Below are 22906 nucleotides of genomic sequence, written 5' to 3' on the forward strand. Positions count from 1 at the left end.
AAACTCCCGCTGCGCTGGGGCGGGCGGAAGTGGCCACTCAGCGCTGCCATCGCGTTGCCGTAGGCGGCGTGCCCGATTCCAAGATGGCGGCGACGGCGGCGTTTTCTGGCGCCCTACGCCGGGCGGGCTGGAGGCTCCTTCAGCTGCGGTGCCTGCCCGGTGAGGGGGCGGCCGAGCCCGGGAGAGGGGAGGGAAGGGGTCGGGTGGGGGGAACCGACCTGGTCTGGGTGAGGGGCTGAAGAAGCCTCGGGGCGGCTCGAGAGCAAGGTGAGGTGAAGGGCATAACGGCTTGCGCGGGCGCCCCTGGCTTGAAGTGGTCGCCTGGTTGGCTTCTGACCACGTTCTCGACCTGTGAGGAGCAAGAGCATCAGGGAGGGGCCTGTCATTCCCATTTCACGGAGTAGACGGAGAGGGCTGTGGGTGCCCAAGATCACACAGCTCGTCCGTTGCAGACTGGCACACTCGCCCAAGTTTCTTGACTCCGTTGTCAAATCCCTGGGCCCTGATCACAGGAAACAGCCACAGAGAGCCCCTCGTCTATTAATACTTTTTCCTAAGTCAGTCATTTCCCCACCACTTCAGTAATTCTTCAATATCTGCGTATCACCTTTGCCGCCATATAGTCAGTAGTTTTGTTTATATACATCTGATTTTATAAAAATATTGACCTTTATATCTCTACCATAAATGGAAAACAAATGTCACCTCCCATAAGTAAATTATGTATTAACATATATAAGTATATAACTGATGAAATAATGTTCTTTTGTATTCTCCTGTTGCTAACTCACTTCAGTCGTGTCCGACTCTGTGCGACCCCACAGATGGCAGCTCACCAGGCTCCCCCGTCCCTGGGATTCTCCAGGCAAGAACACTGAAGTGGGTTGCCATTTCCTTCTCCAATGCATGAAAGTGAAAAGTGAAAATGAAGTCCCTCAGTTGTGTCCAACTCCTAGTGACCCCATGGACTGCAGCCTACCAGGCTCCTCCATCCATGGGATTTTCCAGGCAAGAGTACTGGAGTGGGGTGCCATTGTCTTCTCCGGTATTCTCCTGTAGTCCACCTGAAATCTCCTGGACTGCAGTGGTTCTGCAATATTGCTTTGGGATCTCCCAGACCCTTTTCAAAGTTTTATGAATATTTGCTCCATTTTTTTCTGTGCATATACCAAAATAATTGATATTTTCACCCATCCCATGCTGTGTTTCTTTTAAAAATCATTGTTTTCTGTGGTGGTCCATAGATTTTTTTTTTTTCTTTAGTGAGTGCTGTTTTATACATAACTCCAAACTATATTCAGTAGAAGAACAAATAATGCCTGTGACCCAGAAAATCTCCTAGATATTTACCCAACAGAAATGAAGGCATATGTCCACAACAAGATTTGAACAAGTATGTTCATAGCACCTTTATTTATAATAGCCAACACGGAAACAGCCCAACAGAATACTATTTCTTAATGGAATACTGAGCAGTAAAAAAGTAACAACCTACTGACCTACACAAAAATATGAATCAATCTAAAAGATACTCTGGGCAAAAAAAAAAGTCATACATACACAGAACCTACGGTATGATTCTATATAGATGAAATTCTCGGACAGGCAAGACTAGAGTGAAAAATTTGAAACAGGTGAATATAAATGTCACCTCAATAAAAGAAAATAAAAAATTTTAACTCTAGTTAAGGATGTGTGTGCTGAAATGTTTAGAAATAAAGAATGCTGAAGTCTGCGACAAATGCATCAAGAAATAGATTAATGTAGGATGAGTGTGATGGATAGCTGTGTAGAACTTAGGTAGTGGATATACAGGCATTCATGCCACAGTTCTTTCCACTTGTCTGTGTGTTTGAACTTTTTTGTATAAATGCTGGGAAAGAAGAAAGTAGTATTAGCCTTTCCTTAGTGAACACAGTACTGTACCTTTTAAAAGTAAAGTAAATGGGGCTGTTGCAGTATTGCAGATGAGAAAACAGACACCCCATAAACACTAGGGAATTGGTACTCAGACCTAATTGCTAATCCAGTGCTCTTGCTATGATATACAAATATGTAGCATTTTTAAGTCACTTTCATTTTTTGTTTGAGCCTCACAGCATTCTCATTGAGTAAATAGAGATTATTTCTCTTAATTTGCATATTTTAAAGTCATGCTCTTTGTCCATTAACCTAACAAATGATGGAAACATGCCTAGAAGAGAGGTGTTCTCCTGGTTTATGCTTTTGCCACCACATCATGTCAGAAGGCTCCCAATTTACCTAAGATTTTTGTCTAGGATCCAGCACTTGGTTCTGGCTTTCCTCTGCTTTTCTTCCATCCCTCCTACCACTCGGTCTCAAAGGGTCTGCTTTTGAGTCAAAGAGCGTCCTTGACTGATCAGCTCAGGTTCTGTTTCAGTGTCCCGCTGCCGACCAGCCCTGGCACCACCTGCCTTCCATGCTTCAGCTATGCAGCTAAGATCTTCGGATCAGCAGAAGAATCAACCCCCGCCCTCTTCTCAGCAACAGTCTGAGGCGCAGGGCGCAGAGGAACCCAATCCAGAGGCTCTGCGTTCACCCCCCAGGTAGGCATCAGAACACCTGTCCACCCATTTTGTCCACTTTAAGCGCCTGGTACTTTAATCTGTTTCTCCTTCCTTTCTCCTCTCCACCCTCTTCACACCTTTCATCATTTTCAGAACTATCTTTGGAAAGAACTTATTTGTTTATTGTATGAAAATGGTGCCCATACATTCTAAAATGTTCTGAATAAATACAAAGACGTTCACAAAAATAAAACAAAAAAATTACCACAAATCACAAACCAAGGAATAACTCTTAACGTTTTTGTGATTATCCTTTTAGATATTTCTCTAAGCAAGTTTCATATATAGGGCTGTGTATATTATAAATGATTAATTACACTGTATACTATACCTGTTGTTCCAGAGCCTATTTTTTCACTCAGCAGGACATCTTTAATGTCTTTTCACAGATTGTATGATTTTAATGGTTGTCTAATATTCCACCAAATGGCAGTACCAAAATTTATTTGACCTTTTATTGATGGATATTTAGATTTCATTTACATCACGAAAAATGGTGTGATCAAGTGTGTGATTTTATCAGCAGTGGGAGCACTGAGTCAAAGTTATGCACCTTATGAATTTTGTTCAGATTTGTGGGGCCAAATTGCCTGGCAGAAAGGAGATAATAACTTCCGTCTCCATTAGATATGTTCTGTTTACTTAATCCTGCCCCTGAGAAGCTCCTCTAGCTCTGAAATGAGAGTGTTCCCAGTCGGTTTTCTGGTTTCTCAGTGAATGTCCTCTTCACTTCAGTTCAGAGGGTCGTCTTTGTGCCAGGCCCTGTGAATAATGTCACCATTGCCCCTGTCCTCGTGGATTACAGTTTGGTGCAAATCTAGATAAAGAAACGGTGCCGTGAGGCTATAGACTGGGATATCCAGGGTTCTGCGAGAGCGTGTCCCTTCCTATCGCGTGACCTCCTTGCTCTCTGGTTCCTTTCTCTCGGTGACTCTTTGGGAGGTGAGGGATGATGTGATTTTTGCTCTGTTGGCACTCACACACTGATACTGACACGTAAGTAAATGTCCTCCCAACATGCGCTGAGAGGAGGCACAGCGCCTGTGGTTTCTGGCCGGGCACATTTTGCGTTGCTCGGCAGGAGGCGGTGAGAGGAGGGTGAGGACTCTGTCCTCCTGTCTGTCTCAGGTACACCGACCAGGGCGGGGAGGAGGAGGAGGACTACGAGAGTGAGGAGCAGCTGCAGCACCGCATCCTGACCGCAGCCCTGGAGTTCGTGCCCGCCCACGGCTGGACGGCAGAGGCCATTGCAGAAGGAGCCCAGGTGTGTATGGGTGTGGGCAGGGCAGCCTGGCCAGGATCAGCTGGAGGGAGTCATACTGGCCAGAGCAGAGGGCCTCACACTCTTCCAGCCCAGCTCAGAGTCCAGGAACCCCTCACTGCTATCAGATATTCTGGTTTTGCTTATTTTCCTTCTGTAGAGTAGAAATGGCTTTATTTTTAGATTATTTTTTAATATAAAAAGAATATACCATGTATTTGGATCTTGGGAGTTAGGTTCTAAAGGCAGATCATAGATAGTGTGATGGAAGAGATCTGAGCTGAGTGAGGCTGGGGAAGGGTCAGTTGAGGCCAAGTCAGATAAGATCCAAAGGTCACGTTGAAGAGTTACAATGTCTTTTGTCCTAAGAATAATTGGAGATATGTGCTCAGTCGTGTCTGACTCTTTGCGACCCCATGAACTGTAGCCACCAGGCTTTTCTGTCCCTGGAATTTTCTAGGCAAGAATTCTGGAATGGGTTGCCATTTCCTGCTCCAGGGGCTCTTCCCAACCCAGAGATCAAACCTGCATCTCCTGCATTGGCAGGTGGATTATTTTCCACTAGCCCCACCTGGAGATACAGAAGATACGGGATTAAATTTAACATTTCAAAAATCATCATTTTGGCTGCTGGATGAAAGAAAGAGGCAGAGCAAGTCACTGGGGCCTGCTGCCAGTCATGCGGGAGAGAGGAGGGCTTTCTGACCTAGAGCAGTGCAGTAAACACGGAGACGGGTGGTAGAATGACATAGGAGGGAGTGACGGAATTGCCTGTCGGTTTGCATGTGTGGGTACGTGGCCGTGCCGTTTTCTAAGATTAGGGCCCCTGAAGAAACCCAAGTTTAGGGAAGGATCGTGGGTACAGTCCTGAGCTTTATTGTGTCTGAGGGATCTTTGGGTCAGCCAGTGGGAAACCTCGAGCATACAGGCCTGAAACTGGAGGAGTTGCCTGGACTAGAGTATATGGATGCGATCGGTAAACCGGGGGCGTGAGTGAGATTGCCTCGGGTGGCACGAGTGTGAGTGTGCCAGGAGTGTCATGTGAAAAGAGAGAGGAGTCTAGGTTCTTGGGGACTGCTGACATTGAAGGGTGGGTGAAGCAGTTCAGTTCAGTTCAGTCACTCAGTTGTGTCCGACTCTTTGCTACCCCATGAATCGCAGCACGCCAGGCCTCCCTGTCCATCACCAACTCCTGGAGTTCCCCCAGACTCATGTCCATCGAGTCAGTGATGCCATCCAGCCATCTCATCCTCTGTCGTCCCCTTCTCCTCCTGCCCCCATCCCTCCCAGCATCAGAGTCTTTTCCAATGAGTCAACTCTTCGCATGAGGTGGCCAAAGTACTGGAGTTTCAGCTTCAGCATCATTCCCTCCAAAGAAATCCTAGGGTTGATCTCCTTCAGAATGGACTGGTTGGATCTCCTTGCAGTCCAAGGGACTTTCAAGAGTCTTCTCCAACACCACAGTTCAAAAGCATCAATTCTTCGGCGCTCAGCCTTCTTCACAGTCCAACTCTCACATCCATACCTGACCACTGGAAAAACCATAGCCTTGACTAGTGGGGTAGAGTGGCAAAGGAGACTGAGGTGGAGGAGCCTGGCTCTGGAGGTCAAGCAGCAACATGTGGACGGAGCTACTAGACATCGGTGACTGCAGTAGCAGCCGTTGGAGGGGAGTGCAGGTCAGCAGTAACGGGGTGGGTTGAGGAGTGAGCGGAGGGTAAGGAAATGGAGAGGCGTGTGGCTGGGAGGGGTAGAGGGGAGCTGGTGTACGAGCGGGGGACATGGGATGGAAGTTAGAGCCGGAGGATGCAGAAACACGGGTGATGGTAAAGATACAGGAGAAATGGCAAAATTAAAAATGTGAGGTTCCTTGAAGGCAAGACTTATGAAGTCCAAAAAACAGGTGGAAAGACTGGCCTTCGATGTATTAGGGGCAAAGCTGGAGAAGACAGCTGCAGATTTCATTTCTAGAAGAATCTTTTGGGTTCCCAGGGAATGGCTTCTGTTTTCTCTGAAGTAGGCGTGGTTGTCTCATGAACCTGAAGTTAGGAAAAAGTGGTAAGAGACAAAGATTTGGAGGTGGCAGGGGAAGTTTGAGAGAATCATTAGAGAAAGATGTAGCACCTGTAGAGAACAGAAATGGAACAGGACTGTTTGGGAAAATCTGATTCAACTGATTATTCTATGGTTACCTGGCTTCCCCCCCCCCCCCAACCCCAGTACTCTGCATATCTCTGTTCATACGGCTGCATAATACCTGTTGTATTTACTTGAACTCAATTGATAAACATTTGGGTTGTTTCTAATTTTTTTTTTTAGTATTATAAACCTATGTGTATGACATAATTAAGTATATTTCTGGTTGGTTTCTTCAGGACAGATTCTGAGAAGCGGAGTTGGTCTTTCAGGGAGTGTGTCAGTCAGAAGAAATCACTCGAATAGAGAGAATTTAACACGAAGCATTGTTAACTAGATGTGACGTTGGTAACCAGGTAGCCAGAAGGATAAAGAGAACATTAAGGTATCCTCAAGGTGGCACCTACAGAGAATAGCTCTCACCCTGTTCTCCTGCACTGGCAGGCAGATTCTTTACCATTGTCCTGCCAATGAAGCCCAGAAAGTCTGGGCACTTCCGCCAGGGGAGAATTCCTTCCCGACTCCCAACGGTGGGGATTTTTTAAGTCTCTTTGTTTCTTTCTGTCCTCTGTCCCTGCTGTCATCAGGGTTCTTCCTACCGTAGCCTCTCAGTGACTGTTGTTTATCAGGAGTAATAAAAGGTCTCTGTGACTTTGTTAAATAACTCCCTAACAACTCAGTAATAAAAGTTTGTGTTGTTTTTTTTTTTTAAATAACTGAGAGACCTACTTTCCAAGAGATTTAGGTTAAGTGAGCTAGAAAGATAGCACTTTTTCCAAGGCCCTTTTCACAGCAGTTGCAATTCTAGGTTACAAGTGTTAGAACTCAACTCTGAACTGGCTCAAGCAAGACGTAGAGTGTTTCAGCTCATTTAATAACAGAAAAGTCTGAAAGTGGCTCTGGCTCAGCGTTCTTATCTTGTGCTGCTGGGAGCTGTCTCCATGGTGTATCTGCTTTGCTTTCCCCTCCGTGAGCTTCATTCTCAGCAGGGGCTTCCCTTGAGTTGAGAGAGTCAGCAACCCCAGAGGAGAGAGAGTCCCTCTTCCCTGTCGGTACTAGCAGAATTCCAGAGGCGGCCTTGTAGGACTAGATTTGGTCATGTGCATGTCCTAGAATTAGGTGCTGTGAACTCCACACGTGCAGGCCTGGATCCCCTGCTTTGCATCACACCTGGGGGCCTGATGGAGTATCGAGGGACGAGTGCTCAGCTTCTCCCAGATCACATGGACCAAGAATGAGGAGTGGGGGTGTCCCACTGAAAGCCAAGCTGCTGGTGCCAGGAGAAGAGGTGCTAGTGATGGACAGGCAGCCAGTGGCCACTGCACCAGCCCGCCACTTCCCTGTTTTCCCTCTCCCCCTCTGTAGTCCCTGGGTCTCTCCAGTGCAGCCGCCAGCATGTTTGGGAATGACGGCAGTGAGCTGATCCTGCATTTCATGACCCAGTGCAATGCTCGGCTCACCCGTGTCCTGGAGGAGGAGCAGAAGCTGGTACAGCTGGGCCAGGCAGAGTAAGTCCCACAGCATCATTGCTCGGGGTAGCAGCTAAGGATGGGAGGACTCGGGCCCCACCAGCTGTCCCCAGGAGGCCAGTCCAAGCAGAGCCTGCTGAGTAGCGCTGAGCAGCCCAGATGCTCCGATGGGACGGAAATGGAGCTGCCTGTCTCGTTCTAGCTGGTGGAACCATCCCTGCTAGAACCGAGTAGATGGGGTAGCACTGAGCCCATGCCTTCGACCCGGAGGTACTCTCTTTTCTTTTCTCTCTTCCAGGAAAAAGAAGACAGACAAGTTCCTGAGGGATGCTGTGGAAACCAGACTGAGAATGTTGATCCCGTACATTCAGCATTGGCCCCGGGTACACGGTCCACCCACATCCAGGCCCCAGGGTGACAGTGTGTTCATGTATATGATTCTAAGCACCTTCACGCGGAAGGTCTGGCATGATGTTCAGAAGTTAGCTTGCTAGTCTCCGCAGACCCAGGGATGCGCAGTGTACTGGTACACTAGGTGTCAGATTGAGGAGAGCCAAAGAGAGGGCCTTCTGAGCCGCCTGTGTCTCAGTTCCTGGAGATGTGAGTGGCCTGGTCCTAGATCATGTCCTGGTGGGCTGCTAGTGGCCCGAGTGTATCACTGGGTTTTTGGTGAGGAGGGCTCCATGAAGGAGATTAGAAAAGTCAGAAGATTTTACTGACCGTCATCAGCAGCAGGCCTTTCGAATTCTAGATCTCAGGGGAGTGGGACTTCTTTTCAGTTTGTCAGTGTGACACTTAGAGAATTGGAGTGTTCATTCTAAGGGCTTTCCCCAAGTTTTCTAAAGCTCCATTTTTCCTCCTCCTCTTTTCAAAGCGTGTCACAATGTGGGCCATTCTCGGTTAAGAAAGTCAATATATATCAGAACTGAGAGAACCCACAGATCAGCTGGTATCCGCTGCCCAGCTGGGAGATGGTTGGGCACTTAATTTCAGCTTTGGGCCGAGTGTGAGGGAGTTTAGCCCAGAGTCAAGGCCCGCCCCGTGCCCGTGCTCCCATGCTCGATTTCGTGGACTGACTCATTCCACCTTGCATTTGAAGCCGCACAAGTGCATGAAGTAGGTCCTGGTTGCCTTCTTATTAAGCATGTTTCCTCCTGGGCTATTTAAAGATAACTTTCCAGCCAATCGGGGACATCTCTCAAGGCCGCAGCCAGTGGGTTTCAGAGTTGGTAAAGTGACAACCCTTGGACTGTCCGGTGTTGATATCTGCTAATGGAGGCATCTCTGGGCTGTGCCACTGCTTATATGAAAGAATTTTGAGGTCTCAGGTAACAGAAATCAGTTTGAGTTAGGGGAAAAAAAAAACTGGAAGGAGTTTATCATGAGCAGGGCATGAAGGGCAGGAATGCTCCTGGGCTCCAGGATGGCCTAGAATCGGGGCTTAGCAACCTCCCCCAGACTCCACTCCTAGCCTTGCCTCTTTCTCCATGTTACAGAATGGGGGTGCCCTCCTCCATCCTTACTCAAAGATACCAGGCTAGACCTGGCTGGCTGCATTCCCAAGTTCACATGCCAGGGATTGAGGATCTGACTGGGCAGCAGAGGGTACTCTGCCCCGGCTCCCATAAGCTGTAGTTGGGAGGGAGCCTTAGATGCCAGGAGCTCACAGCTGTGGTTGGAGATGGTGTGTCTCAGGAGGGCTGGGCAGGCCCCTTACTATCTCTACTGAACAGTGAGGTGCTGTCATTACCAGTGTGCAAGTGCCCCTTCCTGTGTCATCTCTCCCCAGGCCCTCAGCATCCTCATGCTCCCTCACAACATCCCACCCAGCCTGAACCTCCTGACCAGCATGGTGGATGACATGTGGCATTACGCTGGGGACCAGTCCACTGACGTGAGTGCTCTCCTCAGGCCCGCAGAGGGTGGGGACGGCTGCATGAAGCATTTCCTCCAGAAGTTTGTGAAATTTCTTTGATCACACATCCCTTCAGGGGGACTCCAGAGTCATTCTCATCTTAGGAAGGAGAGTTTAATGTGTGAGGAGGGTCCCTCAACAAGCCACAGTAGCCTCTAGGTCATCTTCATTCAGGGACCAGTGCTATATCCACACATCAGTGCTCCTTCCCCCCAGAGTGTGACACACGGCATCAGAGGGCTGATTGGGCTGCCGTTTTATAATCATTTCCCCCTCAGTCTCCTAAAATTTACATTCTGTGGCAGACTTCCTCAGTGTATGTCTTTTATGAGACTGATTTTTTTTTTTTAAAAGATGCTGTAGAGACGTTCTCTAAGACGTTTTTTTTTAAGACATTGCTTTAAAAAGAAACTCCCTCCCTACACCCCATCTTGGCCTGCTTTGCTCAGAGATCAATAAGCCTCTAAACACGCAGCCGGAAAGAATCTGACTTGTTAATACTATCATATTTCTGGTAGAAAATTTAAAATGTATATACACATGTATATATATCCACCTTCATAAAAGAAGTTAATATGCGATGGTACTTGGTGAGATCCAGGATGGGAGGCAGAGAGATGCTTCCACCACAGTTCTAACAAAGTGCTTTAATAAACTTCTCTCATATGGGAATATACCACCAACAGAGATGGTTGGAAAATGAAATTAGAAAGCCCAGAAATCAGGGAGGTAAAACAGGAAGCAGCCAAGCTAGTGCTCTGAAGAGCGATTGGCCAGGATAGCCACAGCCAGCAGTTGCTGAAGGACCTGAACTCTCAGCTCCTCCCAGGTGTTCCAGTCTGTCCCTGACGCTACCTCAAGCCCTCACATCGCTGATGGATGACACAAGGTTTGGTCACAACTGCCTGATCACAGAGCCTCTCTGGAACTTAGACCCCAAGGACTGTAGCATGCCAGGGTCCTCTGTCCATGGAGTTCTCTAGGCAAGAATACTGGAGTGGATAGCCATTCCTTTCTTCAGGGAATCTTCCCTAACCAGGGATCAAATCTGGGTCTCCAGCATTGCAGGCAGATTCTTTACCATCTGAGCCACCAGGGAAGCCTGAAAATTACATGAGATCTTTGTAAGCCCGTGGACTGTAGCCCTCCAGGCTCCCTGTGTCCACAGAATTCTCCAAGCAAGAATACTGAAGTGGGTAGCCATACCCTTCTCCAGGGGATCTTCCCAACCTAAGAATTGAACCTGGGTCTCCTGTACTGCAGGCAGGTTCTTTACTATCTGAGCCACCAGGGAAATACCTAGATGTCCGGAGACTTGGGCTTTTCACTGGTGGGTTCAAAGCTGAGTGGACGTAGCAAAATTACATGGGATGTTTAATAAACATCTAGATCCTGGCACTTAACTTCAGACCTGCTGACTGAGCTCTAAGAGGTTGGGCCCAGGAGCCTGCATTTTCAATCTCCCAGGTGATTCTGACACCCAGCCTAGTTTGGGAACAGCCACATTGTCCAGAGGGCCACGTGTATCTGTGAGGGAAAGAGGAAATTAGGAAGGAGCCCAGGAGTGCCAGGGGCTTTGGGTAGGAATCACTCAGACTTCCCCCAGCCTGCAGCAACAGTGGTGACCTATCCCCCTGGATGGGTTCCTTTGCAGTTTAACTGGTACACCCGCCGAGCGGTGTTGGCTGGCATCTACAACACCACTGAGCTGGTGATGATGCAGGACTCCTCCCCAGACTTCGAAGATACCTGGCGCTTTCTGGAAAACCGAATCAGCGATGCAATGAACATGGGCCACACTGCCAAGCAGGTAGCTCGGGGCTCAGCATCTGGGAAGCTTCCTCACTAAGCGCTCTGTCCTCTTGGGCCAAACTTGTCACCTGTCTGCTCTCTTGGTCCCCTTGGGCCTCAGCTGACAGTCCCAGGGGCCTTCACAGGGAGCCTGACTGGTTCTTCCTCACCCCAGCCCTTCCCTAAGAGCCGCATGTGGTCCCTTTGTTACTGTGTTATCTGTAGACCCTTCTTCCAGGACACAGGGCCCTCTTGATTCGACCTGTAGGGGCTAGTGAGCCTACAGGTCAGACCTCCCTGTCTCACGTCTGAGCAGTGGTGGGGCCTGAGAAAACCTGACTCTGACTCCTTCTAGGTCAAGTCCACCGGAGAGGCCCTGGTGCAAGGACTCATGGGCGCAGCAGTGACGGTGAGTACCGCCCAGCTTGTCCCTGCCCAGCTGGCTCTAGCCCCATGATCCTCACGCATGTCACTCACCCCAAGTAGTTTTGTAGCCTTAAACTGGGGAAGCTAATCTTAGGACTGGCAGTGGTTCAGTCCCAATCTCTAGATTCCAAATATCTCACCTCTGTTTGTTACTGGTATGAAGACAAAACTTATGCCTGGGACCCTGGTACATCAGATCTCCGCATCATAGCCACACAGGCTGCCTCGGAAATCTGTCTTTGCCATTGGAGTCCTGGGGGCAGGGCCAGGTCTCATCACTCTGTGTTTCCATCCTCTTGTCAGCTCAAGAACCTGACAGGTCTAAACCAGCGCCGGTGAGCAAGAAGAGCTGTAAGCTACAGTACCTGGAAGAAAACCCATGGATATATTTAAAGGGCTTTGAAACGTACAAGGTGCCATCCATGGAACAGGGTGTCAACGAGAAAGCGCCAAAGGACTCTGCAACACTACCACAGCCACCTGGGAACCACAGGGCACTGGGCAACACAGGTGTAGCCCAGGGTTGGGCCACTTCTTCAGTTCCTAATGCCAGGCCAGGCCTCCTGATGCCTTTTGGCACCATAGCTGTGGGACTGAAAAACGCAACACTCACTCAAGCATTCAAATCATGGAAACCCAACACATCACTTTGACCATGTCTTAACCTGCCTCTGGGGCTCCCAAGTCAGAGTCCGGATCTGAGGCCACCCCAGGTGGCAGCTCCCCCACAGCACAGCACAGGCCTGTGGGTTCCATGCTGCCCTTTCATGCTCCAGTGTCCTGAGTCATTGCACCTGGAAACCCCCTGGGCAGGCTGCCTCACCTGAGACAGGTGCCTGCTGGTGCTCAGCCTGGCCAGAGATGTGGTCCCAGGCCCTGTGTCATGTTAAAACAGCACTCATTGCAGGATTATTAGTGAACTTAGTCTGTAAAATATTATAATAAATATCTTTGAAGCAGTTTCCTGTTGTGTAGGGAATTTCCATACAGCCCATGGCAGCTGTCCAAGACCCCAGGAGCAGAGAGCAGGGTTTCGGAGAAGGCTTGCAGCTGGCAGCCAGGAGACCTGAGTGAGGGCCCCGGTGCCGTGTGACGTTGCTGGGCAGCTGTGACAGCTCTGCACCTGTGGGCCTGGGCCTGGGCCTCAGTAAAATGGGGGTGACGGGGTCTTTCCCCCTCCTGGTTAGCTTCTTCGGCTCCTCCTGCCCATCACTGACTATTTCCTTGACACAGTTTTTAGCTTTACAGATTCTCTCAGCCTCTGTGCTGGCCAAGCCCCCTATTTAAGTCCGGTTAGCTCTGTTGTGTAAGTCTGTTCAGGCTGCTGTGGTGATATGTCTCACAGTTCTAGAAGCGGGAAGTCCAAGGTCAAGGTGCCAGCTGACTTGATTCTTGGCGCTTTCTTCCTGACACACACGGCCACCTTCTCCCTGCATTCTCGCACAACAGAGAGAGCATGCCAGTGTGCTCTGCGCTCTTCCTGGTTTTGTTAGAGCACTAATCTCCTGAGAGTTCTATCCTCAGGGCCTCGTAAAGACCCCCTTTCCAAGTATCCTCACGTGAGAAGTTGGGGCTTCACCATTTTGGTGCATGCAGCATCCAACAGCCATCTGTCTTCTGCGCTGCGGTCTCCTACCTGAGTGGACTGAATGACGATGGGAGTAACGGCTAGTGGGAATTTCCTGTCTCACGCACGTTCCTCTGGGCCCTTTCTGCACCTGATTCTTTTATCTTGACATCCTGTCAAGTTGCCTGCAGTAGCTATCATATTTTGTTCCATTCCCTCTTTTATCCTATATAGCATCCATCTCACACTCAACAGACAACCTTCTTAATTTACTGAGATGATACAGGCTTTAGTGCAAGGGCCCCCTTAATGCTCTTCTCTGTCTCAGATGTCACTCCTTGCTAAAGCAAACGCCTCTGTCCCCTCTGATGATTCTTTCTCTGCCCCCTACATGTTGTTCCCTGCCAAGTTCTATTTTAGGACTTCTCTGTATAATCTGCTGCCACCTGGGAATTCCCTGGCAGTCCAATGATTAGGACTTTACTTCATTTCAGGGGACATGGATGTGGCACAACCAAAAGCAAAAAAAAGACCCATCAGACCTCTTTGCAGGCTGTTTAAGACACTGCCTACTATGCACCTACATGTGCCCTTCCCATAGAATTTAAATTATCTGTAGGTTTCTTATAGTACCTAACACAATGTTTAATGCTATGGTAAATAGTTGTAAATGCTATATAAATAGTGCAGCAAATTTGTTTTATTTTTGGAACTTTATGGAATTTTATCTTCAATTGGTTGGATTCAAAAACCCTTGCATATGGAGGACCAACTGTACTTTTCTTCTTCCATAAATTTACACACTTCATTCTTTTAAAAAACGTTACAGTATTCCTGTGTTTGTATATTTAACCAGGTCTCTGTCAATGGGCATCTTTTATTTATCTTTTGCCAGAAACTGCTGCAGTGAACTGGAGAAGGAAATGGCAACCCACTCCAGTGTTCTTGCCTGAGAATCCCAGGGGCGGCGGAGCCTGGTGGGCTGCCTAGTCTATGGGGTCGCACAGAGTCGGACACGGCTGAAGCGACTTAGCAGCAGCAGCAGCTGCAGTGAACGTCCCTGTACATGTTTGCTTACACCTGCAAATGTTTCTGCAGTATGGATTCTTAGAAGTGTTACTGTGGAATCAAGGGCGTGTGCATGCTTTGCCAAATCGCCCTCTGAATGGTTGAACGTGGTGCCTCTTCAAGAAGGTGGGAGGGGTGGGTGGAAAACTTCAGGCCTCCGAGCAGCAGGCGGCGCTGTGAGCGCCCGTCCGCGCCAGTGGCGAGGCCCCGCTGACGGACTTCCGCTGGAGGAGTTGGCGCAGGCCCGGCAGAGCTGACAACAGAGGTCGAGCGAGCGGTGGGGCGCGATGCCGTACGCCAACCAGCCCACAGTGCGGATCACGGAGCTCACCGACGAGAATGTCAAGTTCATCATCGAGAACACGGACCTGGCGTAAGACTGCTGGGGGAGAGGTTGGCGGTTCTGGAGAGCCGGGGTCCCAGCCTGCGGGACGTCGTGTCTTTTCAAAACTGGCTTCCGCTTTGGGCGCGGTGGGGCGCGAGCCCGGCCTGTCGAGGTTGCGGTGCCCACACGCCGCTTGGTTTTCATTCCTCAGGGTGGCAAATTCTATCCGGAGGGTCTTCATCGCTGAGGTGCCCATAATAGGTAAGCGACCCCAGTCTCGTTGCCAGGGCTACCAGGCCTCTCTCCCCCCACCCCACTCCTCCCCTTGCCTTGCAGCTCCTGCCCCCAGCCTTGGTTTGGGCGAGGGATTGGGGGCGCTAAGAGGACAGTCGTGCTGGAGACTTGATCGGGCCCTTTGCCCTTGGCCCAGGCCCACTCTGGCCACCTCTCTGGCTCCCACGGGCTATTTAGTTCCATTCTTTTCCGTGCGTTGGTGACGCTCATGGGCTCAGGAGTCTGTGGACTGGGACTCAAACTGTTTTCACTTACTATCGCTGCGAAACTTGGGCAAGCTATTAAACTCTGTTGCAGTCCCCTCTCTAATGTTCGGACGCTAATAGCAGTTGTCAGGGCGACGTTAACGATTAAGGGGAATAATCTCTGTGCCTTGTGTTCAGTGAGTCTCCATTGCCCGGTAATGTGAATCTGTTCCGTCAGCTGCATCTCGGGAGCATATAAGCTCCAGGCAGTGGTGCTAGGCACTGGAAACGCAGAGCTGTGAAGTACAGGGTTCTCTAGGAGTTCATCTTCAGTTGCTCAGTTGTGTTCGACTCTTTGCGACCCCATTGGCTGTAGGCTCCTCTGTCCATGGGATTCTCCAGGCAAGAATACTGGAGTGGGCAGCCATTTCCTTCTCTAGGGGATCTTCCCAATCCAGGGATCAGACCCGCTTCTCCTGCATTTGCAGGCAGATTCTTCTAGGGTTTAAGGAGAACCGTAGCTGCAGTGGGTTTGACGCTTCAAGGAGAAAGGATCTGTTTCTGCTTTTGTTCCAGCCACTCTTCACTGGGTGTTCTGCCTGTCTACAGATATACTACAAATATTTTCCGAGTGTTAACTCTGAGTTTGGTTTAGGAAAAAGAGATGTAAGCCATAGTTACCGCATCAAGTGTGCAAATTCCTAAGGAGATGAACGGGCCAGTTGGTTGGTAAGCAGAGGACATTGTAGTTTTTCCACCATTACCACCCCCCGGAGACTTTTTCAACTCAGAGCTTGGAGTGCTGGTTCTCCTTCTCTGCCTAATCACCCCGTGGGGTCTCAGGACCTTAGTTTCATCATGAGTAAAGTGAGGCAGTTGTGCTTTAGGGTGCAGCCCTGACATTCAAGCGCCACTTTTCCCATGTAGCATGAAGCACCTCTTGCAATCCAGACCCCAGCTAGGAATACAGAAATTAAGACATCTGAAGACCCAAAGAAATTTTGAAGCTTGAGGTGGAAGCAAGATGCACACAGATATAACGCAATTTGACAAGTGTCTTAAGAGAAGTGTGGACAGAGTTCCAGGAGAGAGTAGCTTCCTCCCGGGAGAGAGTATTCATCTCTGTATCACAGAGGGTGGGCAAGGCCTGGTTTATAGGAAGCTCACAGGATTTTAAATCCTGCACAGGAGAGGTTAAAGGCACGCCAGTGGGAGGAAAGGCAGAGACAGAAAAGCTTGGCTCTTAGTCCTTGCTTGGCTCAGGTTTAGGAAGCAGAAGGACAAGCAGGTGGGGGTCTGGTCGTGTCTGGTCCTCTGTTCCTAGTGTCTGTGCCCCTCATTGAACAGTTGGTCTCACTGCCTTTTGACTTCTGAATTTAATTGTTTATGTACACATATTTATGAATGAATGAGTAAATGTGTTTAAATCAACTATGTGTGACACTGCAGTTCTCCTCCTCGCTCATGGCTGGTAGGGATTAGTATGCCCTACCCATTAAAGGAATTGGGTAAACATGATTTGGTTGAATGATAATAAAGTATTAATTTGGGTAATCTAGTCATTATATCACAAAAGGAGATGTGGGCCATAAGTCTATGTTACTTCTCTGAGGTTTGTCCAACTTTCAAGTGCCCAAATAGCTTGTGTTCTTACTGGTGTTGGCATGAGTAGCAGATTTAAGTGCTTCCCACAGAAATACTCCGCTCTGAGAAACACGCTCCCATTCTCGTGGTATCTTTAGGTCAGTGTTTTTGGGGTAATACAGGGAACTGTCTGCATCATAACTGCCTGAGCAGGGAAGTGCGGTGCAGTGTGTGTGGTTCTTATTAAAATGCAGCTTCTGGGCCCCACTCCAGAGCTGTGGAATCAGTCTCTGGCAGCCTGACTCGGCCTCTGCAATTTAGTAAGCACTAGATGATTTGGAGGGGCTCAGATGCTAAAGAATCTGCCTCAGTGCAGGAAGCCCCTAGGGTTCAATCCCTGGATCGGGAAGATTCTCTGAGAAGAGCATGGTAATCCACTCCAGAATTCTTGCCTGGAGAATCCCATGGACAGAGGAGCCTGGCAGGCTGCAGTGCATGGGATTGCAAAGAGTCAGACATGACTGAGCAACAAACACTTTCAGATGATTTTTAAATCTGGAAAATTTGGTGGCTAATCTGCCTGTCTGCTTTTTCTGCTTCCTTCATTCTTTAGCAATTGACTGGGTTCAGATTGATGCCAATTCCTCCGTCCTTCATGACGAGTTCATTGCTCACAGACTTGGTGAGTGCTGGGTTTGGAGAGTTACAGGGAGGGGGCTGTGCCAGTGTCAGAGGAAGAAGCATCCTCACCCCCAAGGGGACTTCTGGACTCTCCTTTCCAGCTTGGCCCCTGCCTTCTTCAGTGTGCTTTTCTCTGTCTCCCAGGATTAATCCCTCTCACCAGTGACGACATTGTGGACAAGTTGCAGTACTCCCGGGTATGCTGTGTGCTTGGGGAGCTCGGGGGAGGCAGGGAACTCAGTTCCCAGGGAGATTTTTTCCAGCCATCTCGATTTCGGCTTTTAGAAAGACAGTATGGAGATGTCTGGAGCCCAGGGCAGGCATCGGTCTTTGGTTCTGATGGGACCACAGATCGATGAGGCTCAAGGGGCATCAGAGAGTCTCATTAGCCATAGGGGACATAGACCTGGATACTCATTTATACCGAATGGGTGGAGCTGTTTCTCTTCAGCATCTGGTGTGCAGTGTTCTCCAGAGCATCTCTTCCCAGGGACAGGGGCCTAGGAGGCTAAAGAGCGTCAACAGAAGGCTAGTGGGTGAGGACAAGGAGCAGAGGGAGTGAGAACTGTCCTGCAGAGCAGCAGCTGTCTGCCAGCTTTATGCCTCACCCTATAGGTTGTCTTACTGAAACATGGCTCCATTCCCCTGGGGTGATGTTTGCCGCTTCCACGATACATTAATGGGCTCAGAACTAGGGAACGTGTAGGATAGGATTAGGTTACCTGCATCCTTTCACCAGAGCTGCATTAGTTGACAGCTTGAGAGTATTCCTTCTTGATGGCTTTATGTGGTCCTGAATCAACCCCTTTTCTGGTATTCCCAGGGGCACATCATTTTGGTGTGCTAATGGCTTAATTTGATATATTTTGTAAATGTATATGTGTGTTGCTGTTTGTTTTATTAATTGTTTATTTTTGGCTCTGCTGGGTCTTTGTTGCTGCTCGAGCTATTTCTAGTTGCATTGAGCGGGGATACTCCTGGTTGCAGTGTGCAGACCTCCACTGTGGTGGCTTCTTGTTGCGGGCACTGGCCTCAGGCTCAAGGGCGGCAGTAGCTGTGGCACACAGGTTCGGTGGTTGCTGCTTGCTGGCTCAGTAGTGGTTGTGGTGCACGGGCTTAGTTGCTCCATAGCATGTGGGATCTTCCTGGACCAGGGATTGAACCTGTGTCCCCTGCATTGACAGGTGGATTCTTATCCACTGCGCCTCCAGGGAAGTCCATATATGTGTGTGTTTTTTTTTTTAAATATTCAAGCACCAGCAAAGTGTGGAGCTAATAAAACAAATAGGCATGCTGCCGCCAAACCACTTGTCACATTTTGACATTTCATCATTTTTGCTTCATGTCCCCAGAGTCTGTTTTTAAGAAATAAAACATCACATATATTGATAAAGACAGTTGTACCACCAATTGAAGAGCAGTTAGTCCATGCCCTGTGACTAAACAGTTCCTTCCATTAAATTTTTTTCTAGTATTGCATTTACTGAATAAAGATGGTGTGGATTTTCCGTTTGTGTTTTCTTAAAATTTGCAGAAAAGTTAAAAATAGAATACATACTCATTTTCATTTCACTTTTAATTTGCAGTTGTTGATACTTCGCTATATTTGCTCTATGTTTCATATAGATGTTGTGATTTTTGCTAAACCATCTGAAAGAACGTTACAGAAACCATGATACTTCTCCCCTAACTACATCAGCATGTGTGTCCTAAAAATAAGGATATTTTCTTACCTAACCACAGTATGGAGCCTAAGAAAATTAGTGTGGATTTGTACTATCTATATACAGTCTAAATTCAGCTTTTCCTAGTTATCTTCGAAATGTCCATAATTGTTTTTCGGTTTGGCTGAACTGCTTGGCTTACCAGGTCTTAGTTCCCCGACCAGGGTTTGAACCCCACACTCTTGACAGAGAAAGGACAGAGTCTGAACCGCTGGACTGCCGAGGAATTCCCCCTCATTAGCTTTTTGTTTGTGGATCTGTGATGCACGCGTTGCATTTGGTTGTTACACCTCTTTAGTCTCTTGATCTCTTGAACAGACTCTTCTCTCTCTTTTTTTTAGGTTGAGTACCTTTTTATATTTTTGTCTTCCATTACATTTTGATTCCTTAATTTCATATTTCTAAGAGTGATTCCATCTCAGGGGTCCAGGTTGCCTTCCTGTCCCACCTGTGTGTGATTACAGGCTGGCCAGGGGTGGCCCATAGATTTCCTTCATCATCTTGAAAACGTCAAAAGTAGCTTGGATTTTCCTCACTGATATGAGGGGAGAACAGTTTGCTTGACTACATTCTGGTACCTCTCTTCTTGCCTGACGTTAAATGGTAGCAGCTAGTCTCTTAAGACGGGAGTGTTTCTAGAATCAGTTTAAAGAATGGCAAACTTGAGAATTATTAAAGCTGAGTGATACTTACATGGTGGCAGTCTGTTATACCCTTCTCTGCTTTTGTGAATGTGTGAAACTTTTTTAGAAAAGGTCAGTAGTCTGGAGCTTAAAAGGTACTTTTTTCTATTGTCCCCTAGATTGTTTTAAGTGGTAATTGCATTCCCAAGCTAGTTCCAGCTCATGGATCCTGAACTGTGCGGGATGAAAGCCTCCTCTGTTAGTGCCTTGGTTCTCTGAGGAAGAGCAGTTTAGCAGCCCAAGAGTGGTGTGTAGATGGATACAGCTGACGAGAGACTGGCGGCTGCGGCCACCCTTTCATCAGATGAAGAACCTTCAGGGACAGGGCATTAGAAGGGGGGAGCCAAGCCAGACTTCACCGTCTCTCCACAGACTCACTGCTATCTCTCTCCCGCCTCAGGACTGCACATGTGAAGAGTTCTGCCCCGAGTGCTCGGTGGAGTTCACTCTGGACGTGCGGTGCAACGAAGACCAGACGCGTCACGTCACATCTCGAGACCTCATCTCCAACAGTCCCCGGGTCATTCCGGTCAGGAAGGCCCTCCCTGTTGGGACCTTTGCTGTTCTCCTGGCTCCAGTGGGCCAGATTGGGGTGGATTCTTAGAAGATGCCAACTTCCCTGTGTTACCCTCTGCCTTAATGTGAGCCTGATGCTTAGAAGTACTAATGATTCTGGACCCTCGCCAGAATGGGCAGAAACATTGGTGCTGTGGGCCCTCTGCCGCTTTAGGACCCTTTTGAAGACCATGCTACTGTTTTGACTGAGGAGGTTGTCACAGCCATGAGATAGGGGTTAGAGGCCAGTCACCAGCACAGACGGGATCCCTGGAGGTGCTGGAAGATTTCCGGGTGAGATGAGCAGCTGCTAATAAATGCCTCTGTTTGGACTCCCTGCAGGTGACATCTAGGAACCGAGATAATGACCCCAACGACTACGTGGAGCAGGATGGTAAGGCGCCCCGAGAGAGGCAGGGACTAGACCCAGCCTCTCATGTTGTCTGGTCTTCCAGGGGCTGCAGGTCAGACCCAGAGGACTGTGCCCCTGCCGGCCCTCGACTGACTCTCACCTGTCCCCACAGACATTCTCATCGTCAAGCTGAGAAAGGGCCAGGAGCTGAGACTGCGAGCCTATGCCAAAAAAGGCTTTGGCAAGGAGCACGCCAAGTGGAACCCAACTGCAGGAGTGGCGTTTGAGTATGACCCTGACAATGCCCTCAGGCACACGGTGTACCCCAAGCCGGAGGAATGGTGTGTTCCTGGTGGGAGCTGAGGGCCGGCTGGGTGGGCAGGTGTGGAAGTGGCTCCTAGTGACCCAGATGGGGCAGCCTGACTGTGAGACACGGGTCCCAAAAGCGGCCATGTGCTGGCCCCAGCAACCCTGTGCTGACCTCTGTTTGACCTCAGGCCAAAGAGTGAGTACTCAGAGCTGGATGAGGATGAGTCACAGGCCCCCTACGACCCCAACGGCAAGCCAGAGAGGTAAGACCCTGGTTTGGCACTCGAAGGTCACGTGTGTAAGAACATACAGGTCTGGTGCAGCCTCTGAGTTAGGGAGCCCTTTCCCTCCTGTCCAGTTCCCCTCAGCTGAGAAAGGGCAGGTAACTGCTAAACCCCCCTTAAGTCCCCCTTTTGGTTACTGGGAGAAGGGGGCCCTCCAGTTATCCAGACTATTCCTGTTGTGATTATTCAGCCCCCAAAGAAAGGTCAATCTAAGATCAAACCTAGGGCCCCAAATTGTCCAACGCGTTTAGTGACAGACATGAAAACGCTGGAGCAGGAGGCGCTGCTTATTCATCCTCCTTCCCCTCAGTGTGGAGTGGGTCTGCACGAGTGTCCTGAGATTTTTCACACAACATCTTTCTGAGGCAGCTATGGCCCTCTTGAGGTCCTACAGAGTACACTGGGATCACTGTTTTTAAGCAGCTGGATGGAGGTCAACCCTGGGACAAGGTCAAATTCATGGGGAGAAAGGAGTCAGGACCTAGAAGGGAAGGAGGCCCTTGGCCAAAGCTGGGGCCCGCTGGCCTGAATGCTTTGTGGAGGGCTCTCACTGGACTCTTGCCTCTCAGGTTTTACTACAATGTGGAATCTTGTGGCTCTCTGCGCCCCGAGACCATCGTCCTTTCAGCCCTCTCTGGATTAAAGAAGAAGCTGAGTGATTTACAGACCCAGTTAAGCCACGAGATCCAGAGTGACGTCCTCACCATAAACTAGCTGCAGCTCACCTGTCTGAGCAAAACAGTTGGATTTCAGGTCTCTTCTGAGACTCTTTTTGGCTCCTGGGGACTGGACAGCTGCTGCTCAAGTTTCTTGGCAAGCCTTCAGTACCAGTTAGCAAGGCAGCAGTGGGGAGGGGTAGGTCCGTCCCAGCCTTGCTCGGTTACAGATACCGGGACCGCCACTGCCGTTGCTGGCAGGGCAGTTTCCCCCTTCATTTAGCGTCCCTGGGCCTGCCTGTGGGTCGGCAGCAGTGCTCCCTGAAACACTCCTTCCACCCGGTCTCCCAGCGTGCCTCGGGGGCCATAGGGCTCCCCTGTTGACAACCACTGAACTGGACTCTCATCTTTGGGTCATTCCAGCTCTTTACTTCAAACCCTTTCTGTTCACAAGTTGGAGTGCTCACCATTGTAGGCTTGTATGTAGGGACTGACTCTGGAATCCTCACTCGGGCTGCCCAAGCGCCCTTGCAGTCCCTGCCTCCGCCATCCTATTGGTCTTTCACTCAGATTCTCAAGTGTCTTGAATCTGAGAACCTCTTAAGAGTAGTGTTAGTCCCAGGCTATCCCCCTCTTCCCGCCAGTAAACTTGTATTTTGTTCTCTACCCATCAGTTTCAATCTTCACCAACAATGGCCAGATGATTTAATTTGTGGGTGTGGTGGGAGGCCGGGGAAGAGGACAAGGACCTTAATGAAGATCTGGCCTTGACCCCTTAGCCCTGTTGGTAGGCACACACCCAACGCAGTTAATTAGGCAGCCTGGCAGGAGAAGCCTGGAGAAAACCGGAAATCTAGTACAGAAAGGAAGGGTTATTTATTAACAGTAGTTGTCTTTTGAAAGTTTTTATTTTTGGCAATAAAGAGCACAACGTACGTAATCTCCTTCATGCGTCATCAAGCCACGAACCGAGCCAGCCAGCTCTGCCTCCCTCCCCGTGGCCTCTGGGTGCCCTCCTTCAGGCTAGCTTACTCCTGGGGTGGTCATTCCCTG

At 49.2% G+C, this 22906-nt stretch overlaps 2 protein-coding genes across 2 annotated transcripts; both read left to right on the plus strand.

Annotated features, from left to right (window-relative positions):
- Window positions 1-74: 74 nt before the first annotated feature.
- Window positions 75-12548, plus strand: COQ9 (coenzyme Q9). Its single transcript, XM_004015024.4, has 9 exons — window positions 75-159; window positions 2402-2567; window positions 3717-3852; window positions 7351-7493; window positions 7753-7837; window positions 9244-9348; window positions 11024-11179; window positions 11516-11569; window positions 11890-12548. The coding sequence occupies exons 1-9, from the start codon at window positions 84-86 to the stop codon at window positions 11923-11925; spliced, it is 957 nt and encodes a 318-aa protein (XP_004015073.2). The 5' UTR covers window positions 75-83; the 3' UTR covers window positions 11926-12548.
- A 1922-nt stretch (window positions 12549-14470) lies between these two features.
- POLR2C (RNA polymerase II subunit C) lies at window positions 14471-22793 on the plus strand. The gene is made up of 9 exons (XM_004015026.4): window positions 14471-14594; window positions 14758-14807; window positions 17223-17291; window positions 17435-17487; window positions 20098-20226; window positions 20595-20646; window positions 20777-20945; window positions 21102-21176; window positions 21767-22793. The coding sequence occupies exons 1-9, from the start codon at window positions 14509-14511 to the stop codon at window positions 21909-21911; spliced, it is 828 nt and encodes a 275-aa protein (XP_004015075.1). The 5' UTR covers window positions 14471-14508; the 3' UTR covers window positions 21912-22793.
- The last annotated feature ends 113 nt before the right edge of the window (window positions 22794-22906 follow it).

This window comes from Ovis aries, chromosome 14 (assembly GCF_016772045.2).
Source record: "Ovis aries strain OAR_USU_Benz2616 breed Rambouillet chromosome 14, ARS-UI_Ramb_v3.0, whole genome shotgun sequence".
In the NCBI taxonomy this organism is placed as follows: Eukaryota; Metazoa; Chordata; class Mammalia; order Artiodactyla; family Bovidae; genus Ovis; species Ovis aries.

What these genes read in the sequence shown, in the direction of transcription:
- COQ9 (XM_004015024.4), top strand. Translation starts at nt 84, where the DNA reads ATGGCGGCGACGGCGGCGTTTTCTGGCGCCCTACGCCGGGCGGGCTGG. An exon ending in GCTCTGCGTTCACCCCCCAG is followed by an intron (nt 2,568 to 3,716) that starts GTAGGCATCAGA and finishes TGTCTGTCTCAG; the next exon opens with GTACACCGACCAGGGCGGGG. An exon ending in GTACAGCTGGGCCAGGCAGA is followed by an intron (nt 7,494 to 7,752) that starts GTAAGTCCCACA and finishes TCTCTCTTCCAG; the next exon opens with GAAAAAGAAGACAGACAAGT.
- POLR2C (XM_004015026.4), top strand. Translation starts at nt 14,509, where the DNA reads ATGCCGTACGCCAACCAGCCCACAGTGCGGATCACGGAGCTCACCGAC. An exon ending in CGCTGAGGTGCCCATAATAG is followed by an intron (nt 14,808 to 17,222) that starts GTAAGCGACCCC and finishes TTCATTCTTTAG; the next exon opens with CAATTGACTGGGTTCAGATT. An exon ending in TACCCCAAGCCGGAGGAATG is followed by an intron (nt 20,946 to 21,101) that starts GTGTGTTCCTGG and finishes GTTTGACCTCAG; the next exon opens with GCCAAAGAGTGAGTACTCAG.